This window comes from Mizuhopecten yessoensis, unplaced genomic scaffold (assembly GCF_002113885.1).
Source record: "Mizuhopecten yessoensis strain PY_sf001 unplaced genomic scaffold, ASM211388v2 scaffold921, whole genome shotgun sequence".
In the NCBI taxonomy this organism is placed as follows: domain Eukaryota; kingdom Metazoa; phylum Mollusca; class Bivalvia; order Pectinida; family Pectinidae; genus Mizuhopecten; species Mizuhopecten yessoensis.
In genome coordinates, this window is record NW_018403788.1 from 428589 (window position 1) to 446668 (window position 18080).

Here is an 18080-nt window from a genome sequence, read left to right on the forward strand (position 1 = left end):
CCATTCCTCCTGCCCTCCCCTCCCCCTACTGTTCTGTCTCCTTCCAGTCCTCCTGTCCTCCCCTCCCCCTACTGTTCTTGTTCCTTCCATTCCTCCTGTCCTCCCCTCCCCCCTACTGTTCTGTCTCTCCTTCCATTCCTCCTGTCCACCCTTTCCCCTACTGTTCTGTCTACTTCCATTCCTCCTGTCCTCCCCTCCCCCTCCTGTTCTGTCTCTCCTTCCATTCCTCCTGTCCACCCTTTCCCCTACTGTTCTGTCTACTTCCATTCCTCCTGTCCTCCCCTCCCCCTACTGTTCTGTCTCCTTCCATTCCTCCTGTCCTCCCCTCCCCCACTGTTCTGTCTCCTTCCATACCTCCTGTCCTCCCCTCCCCCTACCGTTCTGTCTCCTTCCATTCCTCCTGTCCTCCCCTCCCCCTACTGTTCTAAAACCCTTCTGTTACTACTGTACACATACATGCACATTGTTGGTGTCTGCAGGATCCATGTGTTCCAGTTGATTAGACAGCACCGATATCTTCTCAGCAAGGCTGGCAAGCTCTCGTTGAGAACTTTGTGGGAAATTCTTCTCCTTCTTTCGAGCAATCTCTGTAACAGTGACAGTGTTACTTTACAAATTGAGTTTACCATACCGTACCGTACAAACAACTCTGTATATATATAATGACCACAGTTTACCAATCTCATACCGTACCGTTCTGGATGTGGCCATGGACAATTTCACTGAAAGTGTGTTTAGCCACATCTTTGTGTACTGAGGACATCTTCCCAATTCTCACCACACGTAGACCATAAGGCAGTTGGTTTGGGTCTGTTAAAATAAAATAACCAGACAACTAGAACACAGACAGGTCAGCAAGGCCCTACCATATGTTTACCCCTATATATACGCCATATTCCCTGAGCAGAAGCCACAGCAATCATTTAGAATTGGTGATAAAGAGTTATGCATGTTTGTAATCAGACAAATACCAGTTACTATCAATCATGACAGCCATCTTGTTTTATGGGATCAGGTTTATAAGTTCTCTTTTACCATGTTCTTTATGTTCATAATATTCATTAATTCATTAATGTTCATAAATCACATATCTTGAACAAAATCATATCAAAGAAACAAAAGTAACAGCCATATGTGCCAGTTAATCAGAAGCAACTTGAGACTTGGGTAAGTGGTATACGAAGCAAGTTTAATCAAAATCCAATCATCAAATATTGTGTGGAAAACAATCAACCCATCAGAATGCAGCAGACTCATTAAATATGCGCAGAATATGCCAAACATCCAACCTCAGTGAAATTTCTTAATCAAAATTAGGTGATTCCTTCAGAAAATAGCCCGCAGATAGCAATCAGCCAATCAAAAAACAGCATTCTCTTTAAAGATGAGTAGAATTTGCCAATCATTGAACCTAAGAGACTTATATGAGTACTACATCAGCAAAGTTTGACTAAAATCTGATCTTCCCTTCACAAGATATCATGCCGAAAGCAAACAAGAGGCCCAGAGGGCCTGTATCGCTCACCTGTTTCTTTTGTTACAGGAAACTGACATTTAGGTAACTACAGACCAAATTTGGTAACTAGTACACAAGACATTTTAACATCTCTTAAATGCTTAAGATATTGTTGTTTGAAATTTGAAATTGTAATTTTAAAACTTTTAACCCACGTTGACCTTTGACTCCGGCTAGCACTTAAAGTTGACATTTGACCTCATTACTGTAATTTAGAAAAAGATTTGCACTGCTATACCCAAGTATCATGACTCTAGACCAAATGCTTCTTAGGATATCGTCGTTTGAAGTTTTGAACATTTTTTATTCCTGTGACCTTGAAAGTAGGTCAAAGTCATTTTAATGAGGAAACTTTATAGCACCCTATCCCTGGTACCTACTGGCCAAATATCAAGACCCTGGGCCTTATGCAACTTGAGAAGAAGATTGTTAAAGCTTTTAACCCATGTTGACTTTTGACCCCCAACTAGCACTTAAAGCTGACATTTAACCTCATTACTGTAATTAAGAAAAAGATTTGCGCCACAGTCCGCCAATATTTTCATGTTTGCGTAGGGCACAAAGCCGTTCATTGGAAAGTTACATATTATATTACACCAAAGTATTTCCACATCAACCATGCCAAACCCTTCAAAACCTTTATTATCATCGTAGGTGACGCTGGAAAATAAATGTTTACCATCATATTAATCACTTCAATCTACACGTCCACCATTTTTATGACGTTTTTTCTGATTTGAAATTTTCTCGCGCACTTTGGTTATTACTAGGGTACATTGCTGGGAATATCGAAAGTAATGACAAAACAACCAATAAGAAGTCTTCTACTATACGCTTTGGGTTTGGTATAGCAACAGTCCGCTTTCACACTTTCTGTTTACCGATCAAAAACCTACAGACCGAGCGCCACTATTGACGGCCCGACTTTTCGAAACCACTATTATGGCGCGTAGCAGCCTAAGGGTTAAAAGTTGTCCTTTAACCTCATTACTGTGACTAAGAAAAAGATTTGCACTGCTGGTATACATAATATACTCAAGTATCATGACTCTAGTCAAAATGCTTCTTAGGATATTGTTGTTTGACGTTTTTTAAACATATTTGAGCCCTGTGACCTTGAAAGTTAGTCAAGGTCATTTTAATGAGGAAACTTTATAGCACTCTATCACAGGTACCTACTGGCCAAATATTATGACCCTGGGCCTTATGGAACTTGAGAAGAAGATTGTTAAAGCATTAAACCCATGTTGACATTTGACCCCCGAATAGCACTTAAAGTTGACCTTTGACCTCATTACTGTAATTAAGAAAAATATTTGAACTGCTGGTCTACATAACATACTCAAGTATCATGACTCTAGTCCAAATGGTTTTTAGGATATAGTTGTTTCAATTTTTGAACATATATGACCACTGTGACCTTGAAAGTAGGTCAAGGTCATTTTAATGAGGAAACTTTATAGCACTCAATCCAAGGTATCTACTGGCCAAATATCATGACCCTAGGTCCTCCAGTTCTTCAGAAGAAGTCGTTTTAAAGAAAAAGTTGCCGGACGCCGGACGACAGACGGATGACGGACGCTGCAGTATGGCATACGCTCACATGGCCCGTCGGGCCAGGTGACCAAAAAATGGACAGACAGATGGGACAGGAAAAGCTCAGATTATTAAAGGGCACTGCATCTTCCATCCTGGGCCCTTATAAGAAAATACATTCTGCCAAGTATACTCTGCACCTTTTGAACCCTTCACTGCACCAAGTATACACTGCACCAAGTATACACTACACCAAGTATACACTACACCAACTATACACTACACCAACTATACACTATACCAAGTATACACTACACCAAGTATACACTACACCAACTATACACTACACCAACTATACACTACACCAACTATACACTACACCAACTATACACTACACCAACTATACACTACACCAACTATACACTACACCAACTATACACTACACCAACTATACACTACACCAACTATACACTACACCAACTATACACTACACCAACTATACACTACACCAACTATACACTACACCAACTATACACTACACCAACTATACACTACACCAACTATACACTACACCAACTATACACTACACCAACTATACACTACACCAACTATACACTACACCAACTATACACTACACCAACTATACACTACACCAACTATACACTACACCAACTATACACTACACCAACTATACACTACACCAACTATACACTACACCAACTATACACTACACCAACTATACACTACACCAACTATACACTACACCAACTATACACTACACCAACTATACACTACACCAACTATACACTACACCAACTATACACTACACCAACTATACACTACACCAACTATACACTACACCAACTATACACTACACCAACTATACACTACACCAACTATACACTACACCAACTATACACTACACCAACTATACACTACACCAACTATACACTACACCAACTATACACTACACCAACTATACACTACACCAACTATACACTACACCAACTATACACTACACCAACTATACACTACACCAACTATACACTACACCAACTATACACTACACCAACTATACACTACACCAACTATACACTACACCAACTATACACTACACCAACTATACACTACACCAACTATACACTACACCAACTATACACTACACCAACTATACACTACACCAACTATACACTACACCAACTATACACTACACCAACTATACACTACACCAACTATACACTACACCAACTATACACTACACCAACTATACACTACACCAACTATACACTACACCAACTATACACTACACCAACTATACACTACACCAACTATACACTACACCAACTATACACTACACCAACTATACACTACACCAACTATACACTACACCAACTATACACTACACCAACTATACACTACACCAACTATACACTACACCAACTATACACTACACCAACTATACACTACACCAACTATACACTACACCAACTATACACTACACCAACTATACACTACACCAACTATACACTACACCAACTATACACTACACCAACTATACACTACACCAACTATACACTACACCAACTATACACTACACCAACTATACACTACACCAACTATACACTACACCAACTATACACTACACCAACTATACACTACACCAACTATACACTACACCAACTATACACTACACCAACTATACACTACACCAACTATACACTACACCAACTATACACTACACCAACTATACACTACACCAACTATACACTACACCAACTATACACTACACCAACTATACACTACACCAACTATACACTACACCAACTATACACTACACCAACTATACACTACACCAACTATACACTACACCAACTATACACTACACCAACTATACACTACACCAACTATACACTACACCAACTATACACTACACCAACTATACACTACACCAACTATACACTACACCAACTATACACTACACCAACTATACACTACACCAACTATACACTACACCAACTATACACTACACCAACTATACACTACACCAACTATACACTACACCAACTATACACTACACCAACTATACACTACACCAACTATACACTACACCAACTATACACTACACCAACTATACACTACACCAACTATACACTACACCAACTATACACTACACCAACTATACACTACACCAACTATACACTACACCAACTATACACTACACCAACTATACACTACACCAACTATACACTACACCAACTATACACTACACCAACTATACACTACACCAACTATACACTACACCAACTATACACTACACCAACTATACACTACACCAACTATACACTACACCAACTATACACTACACCAACTATACACTACACCAACTATACACTACACCAACTATACACTACACCAACTATACACTACACCAACTATACACTACACCAACTATACACTACACCAACTATACACTACACCAACTATACACTACACCAACTATACACTACACCAACTATACACTACACCAACTATACACTACACCAACTATACACTACACCAACTATACACTACACCAACTATACACTACACCAACTATACACTACACCAACTATACACTACACCAACTATACACTACACCAACTATACACTACACCAACTATACACTACACCAACTATACACTACACCAACTATACACTACACCAACTATACACTACACCAACTATACACTACACCAACTATACACTACACCAACTATACACTACACCAACTATACACTACACCAACTATACACTACACCAACTATACACTACACCAACTATACACTACACCAACTATACACTACACCAACTATACACTACACCAACTATACACTACACCAACTATACACTACACCAACTATACACTACACCAACTATACACTACACCAACTATACACTACACCAACTATACACTACACCAACTATACACTACACCAACTATACACTACACCAACTATACACTACACCAACTATACACTACACCAACTATACACTACACCAACTATACACTACACCAACTATACACTACACCAACTATACACTACACCAACTATACACTACACCAACTATACACTACACCAACTATACACTACACCAACTATACACTACACCAACTATACACTACACCAACTATACACTACACCAACTATACACTACACCAACTATACACTACACCAACTATACACTACACCAACTATACACTACACCAACTATACACTACACCAACTATACACTACACCAACTATACACTACACCAACTATACACTACACCAACTATACACTACACCAACTATACACTACACCAACTATACACTACACCAACTATACACTACACCAACTATACACTACACCAACTATACACTACACCAACTATACACTACACCAACTATACACTACACCAACTATACACTACACCAACTATACACTACACCAACTATACACTACACCAACTATACACTACACCAACTATACACTACACCAACTATACACTACACCAACTATACACTACACCAACTATACACTACACCAACTATACACTACACCAACTATACACTACACCAACTATACACTACACCAACTATACACTACACCAACTATACACTACACCAACTATACACTACACCAACTATACACTACACCAACTATACACTACACCAACTATACACTACACCAACTATACACTACACCAACTATACACTACACCAACTATACACTACACCAACTATACACTACACCAACTATACACTACACCAACTATACACTACACCAACTATACACTACACCAACTATACACTACACCAACTATACACTACACCAACTATACACTACACCAACTATACACTACACCAACTATACACTACACCAACTATACACTACACCAACTATACACTACACCAACTATACACTACACCAACTATACACTACACCAACTATACACTACACCAACTATACACTACACCAACTATACACTACACCAACTATACACTACACCAACTATACACTACACCAACTATACACTACACCAACTATACACTACACCAACTATACACTACACCAACTATACACTACACCAACTATACACTACACCAACTATACACTACACCAACTATACACTACACCAACTATACACTACACCAACTATACACTACACCAACTATACACTACACCAACTATACACTACACCAACTATACACTACACCAACTATACACTACACCAACTATACACTACACCAACTATACACTACACCAACTATACACTACACCAACTATACACTACACCAACTATACACTACACCAACTATACACTACACCAACTATACACTACACCAACTATACACTACACCAACTATACACTACACCAACTATACACTACACCAACTATACACTACACCAACTATACACTACACCAACTATACACTACACCAACTATACACTACACCAACTATACACTACACCAACTATACACTACACCAACTATACACTACACCAACTATACACTACACCAACTATACACTACACCAACTATACACTACACCAACTATACACTACACCAACTATACACTACACCAACTATACACTACACCAACTATACACTACACCAAGTATACACTACACCAACTATACACTATACCAACTATACACTACACCAACTATACACTACACCAACTATACACTACACCAACTATACACTACACCAACTATACACTACACCAACTATACACTACACCAACTATACACTACACCAACTATACACTACACCAACTATACACTACACCAACTATACACTACACCAACTATACACTACACCAACTATACACTACACCAACTATACACTACACCAACTATACACTACACCAACTATACACTACACCAACTATACACTACACCAACTATACACTACACCAACTATACACTACACCAACTATACACTACACCAACTATACACTACACCAACTATACACTACACCAACTATACACTACACCAACTATACACTACACCAACTATACACTACACCAACTATACACTACACCAACTATACACTACACCAACTATACACTACACCAACTATACACTACACCAACTATACACTACACCAACTATACACTACACCAACTATACACTACACCAACTATACACTACACCAACTATACACTACACCAACTATACACTACACCAACTATACACTACACCAACTATACACTACACCAACTATACACTACACCAACTATACACTACACCAACTATACACTACACCAACTATACACTACACCAACTATACACTACACCAACTATACACTACACCAACTATACACTACACCAACTATACACTACACCAACTATACACTACACCAACTATACACTACACCAACTATACACTACACCAACTATACACTACACCAACTATACACTACACCAACTATACACTACACCAACTATACACTACACCAACTATACACTACACCAACTATACACTACACCAACTATACACTACACCAACTATACACTACACCAACTATACACTACACCAACTATACACTACACCAACTATACACTACACCAACTATACACTACACCAACTATACACTACACCAACTATACACTACACCAACTATACACTACACCAACTATACACTACACCAACTATACACTACACCAACTATACACTACACCAACTATACACTACACCAACTATACACTACACCAACTATACACTACACCAACTATACACTACACCAACTATACACTACACCAACTATACACTACACCAACTATACACTACACCAAGTATACACTACACCAACTATACACTACACCAACTATACACTACACCAAGAATACACTACACCAACTATACACTACACCAACTATACACTACACCAAGTATACAGTACACAGTATAACGTTAACTTAAGTTTGTCAGGACCATGAGCTAATCATTCCTAGACCGAGTTTCAGTCAAATCGGCCTATTAGAACTCATTTTTAAGCTTAAAATAGTTATTTTCAATATAGCGGCTGTTGCAGCCATATTGGATTTCTGATTGACCCGAAAAATTAACAACACTTTGTCAGGACTATGAGTCGATCATTCCTTCAAAGTTTCAGTTCAATCGGCCCAGCAGAACTGACTTTAAGTTTGAAATAGTTTTTAAAATGGTGGCCGTGGCGACCAAATTGGATTTCTGATTGACCCAAAAATTAACAACACTTTGTCAGGACCATGAGTCGATCATTCCTACAAAGATTCAGTTCAATCGACCTAGCAGAACTTGACTTTAAGCTTGAAATAGTTTTTAAAATGGCGGCCGTGGCGGCCAAATTGGATTTCTGATTGACCCAAAAATTAACAACACTTTGTCAGGACCATGAGTCGATCATTCCTACCAAATTTCAATTAAATCAGCCCAGCAGAACTAAACTTTAAGTTTGAAATAGTTTTTCAAAATGGCGGCCGTGGTGGCCATATTGGATTTCTAATTGACCCGAAAAATAACAGCACTTGGTCAGGGACATGTCAGTAACCTTTCCATGAAATATTAATGAAATCCCTTTGCCAGTATTTCAGCTTAAGTTGAAAATGTAAAATGTTAACGGACGCCGCACAACGAGCTAAAGCTCAGGTGACCTAAAAATGTACCAGTAGTAATAGAACCATAATACGTTACCTCTTGTTACACGCTTCTTGTGAGAGATCAACCTACGAATAACCTCGTCCACAGCAGCATTTGATGGTGTACAGAGACAAATACGCCCCTTTCCCTGTGTGTCCTGGGGTGAACAAAAATACAAATACAAATCAACTTGTGCATTCAGTTGTAATATAACTGTTACAGAAAAAAACTGACTGTGTAGTAATGAGGGCGTTCATAAATCTCAATGATCAGGTTTATACCATTCCTGGTCCCTCATATCCCCTTATAACAGGGACCTTCCTATCCCCTTATAACAAGGACCTTCCTATCCCCTTATAACAGGGACCTTCCTATCCCCTTATAACAGGGACCTTCCTATCCCCTTATAACTATCCCCATATGGCACAACCTCTCCTATCTCCTTACTATAAGGCCCCTCCTATCTCCTTACGACAAGGGCCCTCCTATCTCCTTACTACAAGGCCCCTCCTATCTCCTTACGACAAGGGCTCTCCTATCTCCTTACGACAAGGCCCCTCCTATCTCCTTATGATCTGGCTCCCTCTATCTCCTTATGACCCTGCCCCTCCTTGTGTCACAGCCCCTCCTATCTCCTTAAACGAGGCCCCTTTTATCTCCTTATGACATGGCCCCTCCTATATCCTTACGACAAGGCCCCTCCTATCCCCTTGTGATCTGGCTCCCTCTATCTCCTTATGACCCTGACCCTCCTTGTGTCACAGCCCCTCCTATCTCCTTATGACTCTGCCCCTCCTTGTGTCACAGCCCCTCCTATCTTCTTACGACAAGGCCCCTCCTATCTCCTTGCGACAAGGCCCCTTCTTTCTCCTTAAGACAAGGCCCCTCCTATCTCCATACGACAAGGCCCCTCCTATCTCCTTACGACAAGGCTCCTAACTCCCTGCGACAAGGCCCCTCCTATCTCCTTACGACAAGGCCCTTCCTATCTCCTTAAGACAAGGCCCCTCCTATCTCCATACGACAAGGCCCCTCCTATCTCCTTACGACAAGGCCCGTCCTATCTCCTTATGACAAGGCCCCTCCTATCTCCTCGCGACAAGGCCCTTCCTATATCCTTAAGACAAGGCCCCTCCTATATCCTTACGACAAGGCCCCTCCTATCTCTTTATGACAAGGCCCCTCCTATCTCCTTAAGACAAGGCCCCTCCTATCTCCATACGACAAGGCCCCTCCTATCTCCTTACGACAAGGCCCCTCCTATCTACTTATGACAAGGCCCCTCCTATCTCCTTATGGCAAGGCCCCTCCTATCTCCTTGCGACAAGGCCCTTCCTATCTCCTTAAGACAAGGCCCCTCCTATATCCTTACGACAAGGCCCCTCCTATCCCCTTGTGATCTGGCTCCCTCTATGTCCTTATGACCCTGACCCTCCTTGTGTCACAGCCCCTCCTAGCTCCTTATGACTCTGCCCCTCCTTGTGCCACAGCCCCTCCTATCTTCTTACGACAAGGCCTCTCCTATCTCCTTATGACAAGGCCCCTCGTATCTCCTTGCGACAAGGCCCCTCCTATCTCCTTATGGCTCTGCCCCTCCTTGTGTCACAGCCCCTCCTATCTCCTTATGACTCTGCCCCTCCTTCTGTCACAGCCCCTCCTATCTTCTTACGACAAGGCCCCTCCTATCTACTTATGACAAGGCCCCTCCTATCTCCTCGCGACAAGGCCCTTCCTATATCCTTAAGACAATGCCCCTCCTATCTCCTTACGACAAGGCTCCTAACTCCCTGCGACAAGGCCCCTCCTATCTCCTTATGACTCTACCCCTCCTTGTGTCACAGCCCCTCCTATCTCCTTATGCCTCTGCCCCTCCTTGTGTCACAGCCCCTCCTATCTTCTTACGACAAGGCCCCTCCTATCTCCTTAAGACAAGGCCCCTCCTATCTCCATCCGACAAGGCCCCTCCTATCTCCTTATGGCTCTGCCCCTCCTTGTGTCACAGCCCCTCCTATCTTCTTACGACAAGGCCCCTCCTATCTACTTATGACAAGGCCCCTCCTATCTCCTTATGATCTGGCTTTCTGTTTCTCCTCCTGACAAGGCCCCTCCTATCTCCTCGCGACAAGGCCCTTCCTATATCCTTAAGACAAGGCCCCTCCTATCTCCTTACGACAAGGCCCCTCCTATCTCCTTACGACAAGGCCCGTCCTATCTCCTTATGACAAGGCCCCTCCTATCTCCTTGCGACAAGGCCCTTCCTATCTCCTTAAGACAAGGCCCCTCCTATCTCCTTGTGACAAGGCCCTCCTATCTCTTTACGACAAGGCCCTTCCTATCTCCTTATGACAAGGCCCCTCGTATCTCCTTGCGACAAGGCCCCTCCTATCTCCTTATGACAAGGCCCCTCCTATCTCCTTATGATCTGGCTTTCTGTTTCTCCTCATGACAAGGCCCCTCCTATCTCCTTGCGACAAGGCCCTTCCTATCTCCTTAAGACAAGGCCCCTCCTATCTCCTTACGACAAGGCTCCTATCTCCATGCGACAAGGCCCCTCCTATCTCCTTGGGACAAGGCCCCTCCTATCTTCTTGGGACAAGGCCCCTCCTATCTCCATATGACAAGGCCCCAGACAGAAATAATGATGTTTGGAAAGCTATGACACAAAATTGTGTCACTTAAAAAGTTAAAAACTGACCCTGTAGCAAGAAACTGAGGTTTTGTCATACCATAATCCTCTAATCTATAGATCAGGAAATGAAAATTTCAAAATTGACCCTAAATTGATTTCTCTTGTAAAGCTGATTCTACCCCGTTACAGTAGTTTATGAACTTGTAAAATGAAAGTGGTAACATGTCAATATGAAGTAGAGACCTAAATGATGATAAGACGTCACTGTGAGGTGACACTATTTTAAAGACTCACCCTGATGATTTTGTCCACTATACCGACGATGGTGTGAGATTTGCCGGTCCCTGGTGGTCCCTGCAGCAGACAGACCCGTGGCAGATTGACAGGCTGCATGGCCACCTTGGCTGCCGTACAGATGGCCCTTTGCTGGGATGGATTGTAGCCTCTCTGTACCCAAATCAAAATATATACTCGAAAAGATCTGATGTATTTATGTCTCTTTGATGTGAATACTGAATTTTAGAAAAATGGTTCTTAATCATTTCAAAGCTGTGATAGAATATAGGGACAGTCTCAGTGTCTCGGGCCATAGCTCACCAACTATGTAACCTATGTGGTGGCTAACAGACTAAATGTACTATGTAACCTGTGTGGTGGCTAACAGACTAAATGTATTATGTAACCTGTGTGGTAGTTTACAGACTAAATGTACTATGTAACCTGTGTGGTGGTTTACAGACTAAATGTACTATATAACCTGTGTGGTAGTTTACAGACTAAATGTACTATGTAACCTGTGTGGTGGCTAACAGACTAAATGTACTATGTAACCTGTGTGGTGGCTAACAGACTAAATGTACTATGTAACCTGTGTGGTGGCTAACAGACTAAATGTACTATGTAACCTGTGTGGTGGCTAACAGACTAAATGTACTATGTAACCTGTGTGGTGGCTAACAGACTAAATGTACTATGTAACCTGTGTGGTGGCTAACAGACTAAATGTACTATGTAACCTGTGTGGTGGCTAACAGACTAAATGTACTATGTAACCTGTGTGGTGGCTAACAGACTAAATGTACTATGTAACCTGTGTGGTGGCTAACAGACTAAATGTACTATGTAACCTGTGTGGTGGCTAACAGACTAAATGTACTATGTAACCTGTGTGGTGGCTAACAGACTAAATGTACTATGTAACCTGTGTGGTGGCTAACAGACTAAATGTACTATGTAACCTGTGTGGTGGCTAACAGACTAAATGTACTATGTAACCTGTGTGGTGGCTAACAGACTAAATGTACTATGTAACCTGTGTGGTGGCTAACAGACTAAATGTACTATGTAACCTGTGTGGTGGCTAACAGACTAAATGTACTATGTAACCTGTGTGGTGGCTAACAGACTAAATGTACTATGTAACCTGTGTGGTGGCTAACAGACTAAATGTACTATGTAACCTGTGTGGTGGCTAACAGACTAAATGTACTATGTAACCTGTGTGGTGGCTAACAGACTAAATGTACTATGTAACCTGTGTGGTGGCTAACAGACTAAATGTACTATGTAACCTGTGTGGTGGCTAACAGACTAAATGTACTATGTAACCTGTGTGGTGGCTAACAGACTAAATGTACTATGTAACCTGTGTGGTGGCTAACAGACTAAATGTACTATGTAACCTGTGTGGTGGCTAACAGACTAAATGTACTATGTAACCTGTGTGGTGGCTAACAGACTAAATGTACTATGTAACCTGTGTGGTGGCTAACAGACTAAATGTACTATGTAACCTGTGTGGTGGCTAACAGACTAAATGTACTATGTAACCTGTGTGGTGGCTAACAGACTAAATGTACTATGTAACCTGTGTGGTGGCTAACAGACTAAATGTACTATGTAACCTGTGTGGTGGCTAACAGACTAAATGTACTATGTAACCTGTGTGGTGGCTAACAGACTAAATGTACTATGTAACCTGTGTGGTGGCTAACAGACTAAATGTACTATGTAACCTGTGTGGTGGCTAACAGACTAAATGTACTATGTAACCTGTGTGGTGGCTAACAGACTAAATGTACTATGTAACCTGTGTGGTGGCTAACAGACTAAATGTACTATGTAACCTGTGTGGTGGCTAACAGACTAAATGTACTATGTAACCTGTGTGGTGGCTAACAGACTAAATGTACTATGTAACCTGTGTGGTGGCTAACAGACTAAATGTACTATGTAACCTGTGTGGTGGCTAACAGACTAAATGTACTATGTAACCTGTGTGGTGGCTAACAGACTAAATGTACTATGTAACCTGTGTGGTGGCTAACAGACTAAATGTACTATGTAACCTGTGTGGTGGCTAACAGACTAAATGTACTATGTAACCTGTGTGGTGGCTAACAGACTAAATGTACTATGTAACCTGTGTGGTGGCTAACAGACTAAATGTACTATGTAACCTGTGTGGTGGCTAACAGACTAAATGTACTATGTAACCTGTGTGGTGGCTAACAGACTAAATGTACTATGTAACCTGTGTGGTGGCTAACAGACTAAATGTACTATGTAACCTGTGTGGTGGCTAACAGACTAAATGTACTATGTAACCTGTGTGGTGGCTAACAGACTAAATGTACTATGTAACCTGTGTGGTGGCTAACAGACTAAATGTACTATGTAACCTGTGTGGTGGCTAACAGACTAAATGTACTATGTAACCTGTGTGGTGGCTAACAGACTAAATGTACTATGTAACCTGTGTGGTGGCTAACAGACTAAATGTACTATGTAACCTGTGTGGTGGCTAACAGACTAAATGTACTATGTAACCTGTGTGGTGGCTAACAGACTAAATGTACTATGTAACCTGTGTGGTGGCTAACAGACTAAATGTACTATGTAACCTGTGTGGTGGCTAACAGACTAAATGTACTATGTAACCTGTGTGGTGGCTAACAGACTAAATGTACTATGTAACCTGTGTGGTGGCTAACAGACTAAATGTACTATGTAACCTGTGTGGTGGCTAACAGACTAAATGTACTATGTAACCTGTGTGGTGGCTAACAGACTAAATGTACTATGTAACCTGTGTGGTGGCTAACAGACTAAATGTACTATGTAACCTGTGTGGTGGCTAACAGACTAAATGTACTATGTAACCTGTGTGGTGGCTAACAGACTAAATGTACTATGTAACCTGTGTGGTAGTTTACAGACTAAATGTACTATGTAACCTGTGTGGTAGTTTACAGACTAAATGTACTATGTAACCTGTGTGGTAGTTTGCAGACTAAATGTACTATGTAACCTGTGTGGTAGTTTGCAGACTAAATGTACTATGTAACCTGTGTGGTAGTTTACAGACTAAATGTACTATGTAACCTGTGTGGTAGTTTACAGACTAAATGTACTATGTAACCTGTGTGGTAGTTTGCAGACTAAATGTACTATGTAACCTGTGTGGTAGTTTGCAGACTAAATGTACTATGTAACCTGTGTGGTAGTTTACAGACTAAATGTACTATGTAACCTGTGTGGTAGTTTACAGACTAAATGTACTATGCAATATTTTTACCAGCTGTATATCCAGTGTCACATTTTACCAGCTGTATATCCTTTCTGTATCTTACCAGCTGTGTACGTAAAGTCTCTGTCACTGGCTGTATCTCAGCGAACACATCTGCCCTGCCTGGCTCCAGTATGTGTCGCCACAGCACATTCCTGCGCAGCTCCACCAGGGCATTATACTGCCTTACAATTGATACAAGGGACACTACTCTCTGCAATCAAACATAAATTATAATGTGTGTACATCATGATTAACTCAATCATGCTTTAAAAAAACATAAAAAGACAAAACTGCTACCTATTGGGTCATGTCCCTTTGCCCCCCTTGCAGAGGGGGTGGGTCACAACCTTCTTTTATCTGGTATTACAAAATACGATTCCTTTGTCCTTGTAATCTTATGTTCCAAATATGATTGTAATATATCGAATACTTCAGGAGGAGGAGCTTTTTTAAATGTTTGAAAGCCAGTATGCAATTGACCCTGTTCTTTCTGAGGAAACACAACATTATACACAAAACAGTTCCCTTGTCCTGACAATGCTACATTACCATTTACCCAACTGTTTAAATCTTTCAAATACTTCAGAACTAATGGTTTAATTGTTAAAACGCCTTTATTGCCCCTATTTTGGGCTCTATCTCTCTGCCAACTGGGGGACCTGTAATAACATTGTATACAACAAGCAAATTCGTGGAATTTATATCCCCCGCTTTCAGGACATATTGTAGGTAAACATTACTGAGGTTAGGTTTAAACATGTGAGTACCGTGCTGTCGAGACAAAATGTATAGCTTGAAACTCGAAGAAAAAAAGCCTTATCTAATACTTGCTAGAGTCATTAAGAGGAAACATCAGATAATGACGTTTTTCGTTATTCAAGGGGCCATAACTCCGCCAAATAAAGTTCGCTGAAAGTGGTCATCAAACTTGGCCGAGCCCTGAAGTCATTTAACCCGAGTACTCAGTTTGAAGAAAACATTTCTTGTAGTTATTGCACGGAAACGAAGCGTGACAGACAGACAGACTAGATTGTTTACTTTACCTATGAATATACATAGATAGTGGCTTGTTCAGTTAACTTATAGATTCAATTCTTTTATCATCATAAGCAATACAACTTATTGATATTACATTACATGTATTATGCACATTACCATGTCATACAAAGTCAAGTTCAGGCCAGATACTAATAAGTATATTCACTATATAGATGTACCTGGTAGTGCTGAGTATTGCCATTAAGCTCATGATATGATATTGTGATACAGAGCCACGATACACAGATAAGTATCAGAAAGTCATATCCCAACAATGAAAATCTAAAAGTGTATATAATCTAGTCCAAGATTTTCACAATAGTGAAATTGCGATATGATATGTGTATTGTCTTGAGAAATATTGATCATATTGAAAGTATGAACGTATGAGCCGTAGTACCTGGAGAGTGGCTGGTTGTGGTGCCATTCGTATATTTCTGCCATTCCTTATCTTCAGTTTCAGCTTCAGAGTAGCCACATTCTGATTTCCCAAAGCTTGTGCATCTTCTCCTGAAAAATGTTCATTATGATGTCAAATATGAAAGGTCTGTATTTGTGGAGCCAAACAATTTTATACGAACCCTTAACGATAGTATTAAAATGCATTTTTCTATTCAACTATACATCCATGATATGTACCAGAAATTGAAAAGTATACAGTTTGCCCTTATATGTCTCCATTGTGATGTACTCACTAAGTAATGGAAGGCCATTGTAAAGTTGAGGGATGTCCTGGGCTTTGTGGTGTGTGACCCTCTCTATAAACCCAAAGGTGGCCCGCTGTACGTACTGGAGTGGCCCGCTAGGCTGTGCTGGGTCAGGCATCTCGGACACGTAGTTTAAGATGACAAGATCACTCTCACATGGGTATTCACCGGAGCTGTACTTCTCTCCCCTTACCACACCTGTCAACAAAACCCAGGAATCCTCATAACAAGAGGACCAGAGGGCCTGTATTGCTCACCTGAATATTTAAGCAGTCAGAGCAAAATATTCTCATTAAATATTATATTGCACTACAAATATTTCCCTCGCAAACTTTGTCGGCTCCATCTGATGAAACTACCAGCCAGGTATTATTATAAGATTCTATGCTTTTTGGTTCTTCTTCAGAAGTTTGACATATTTTTCCCTGTGACC

The 18080-nt window shown here is 40.8% G+C and overlaps 1 protein-coding gene across 1 annotated transcript in view; it reads right to left on the reverse strand.

The window, feature by feature from the left end:
• LOC110455111 (probable helicase senataxin) overlaps nucleotides 1-17845 on the reverse strand; it is a gene marked incomplete at its 5' end in the record, with an annotated part of 45648 nt that extends 27803 nt beyond the window's left edge. Inside the window, 7 exons of the mRNA XM_021505060.1 lie at nucleotides 457-587; nucleotides 694-810; nucleotides 9757-9859; nucleotides 12626-12778; nucleotides 15964-16113; nucleotides 17341-17450; nucleotides 17636-17845. Coding sequence (XP_021360735.1) covers nucleotides 457-587; nucleotides 694-810; nucleotides 9757-9859; nucleotides 12626-12778; nucleotides 15964-16113; nucleotides 17341-17450; nucleotides 17636-17845 — 974 coding nt within the window. The remainder of the gene's footprint in view (nucleotides 1-456; nucleotides 588-693; nucleotides 811-9756; nucleotides 9860-12625; nucleotides 12779-15963; nucleotides 16114-17340; nucleotides 17451-17635) is intronic.
• Nucleotides 17846-18080: the final 235 nt, after the last annotated feature.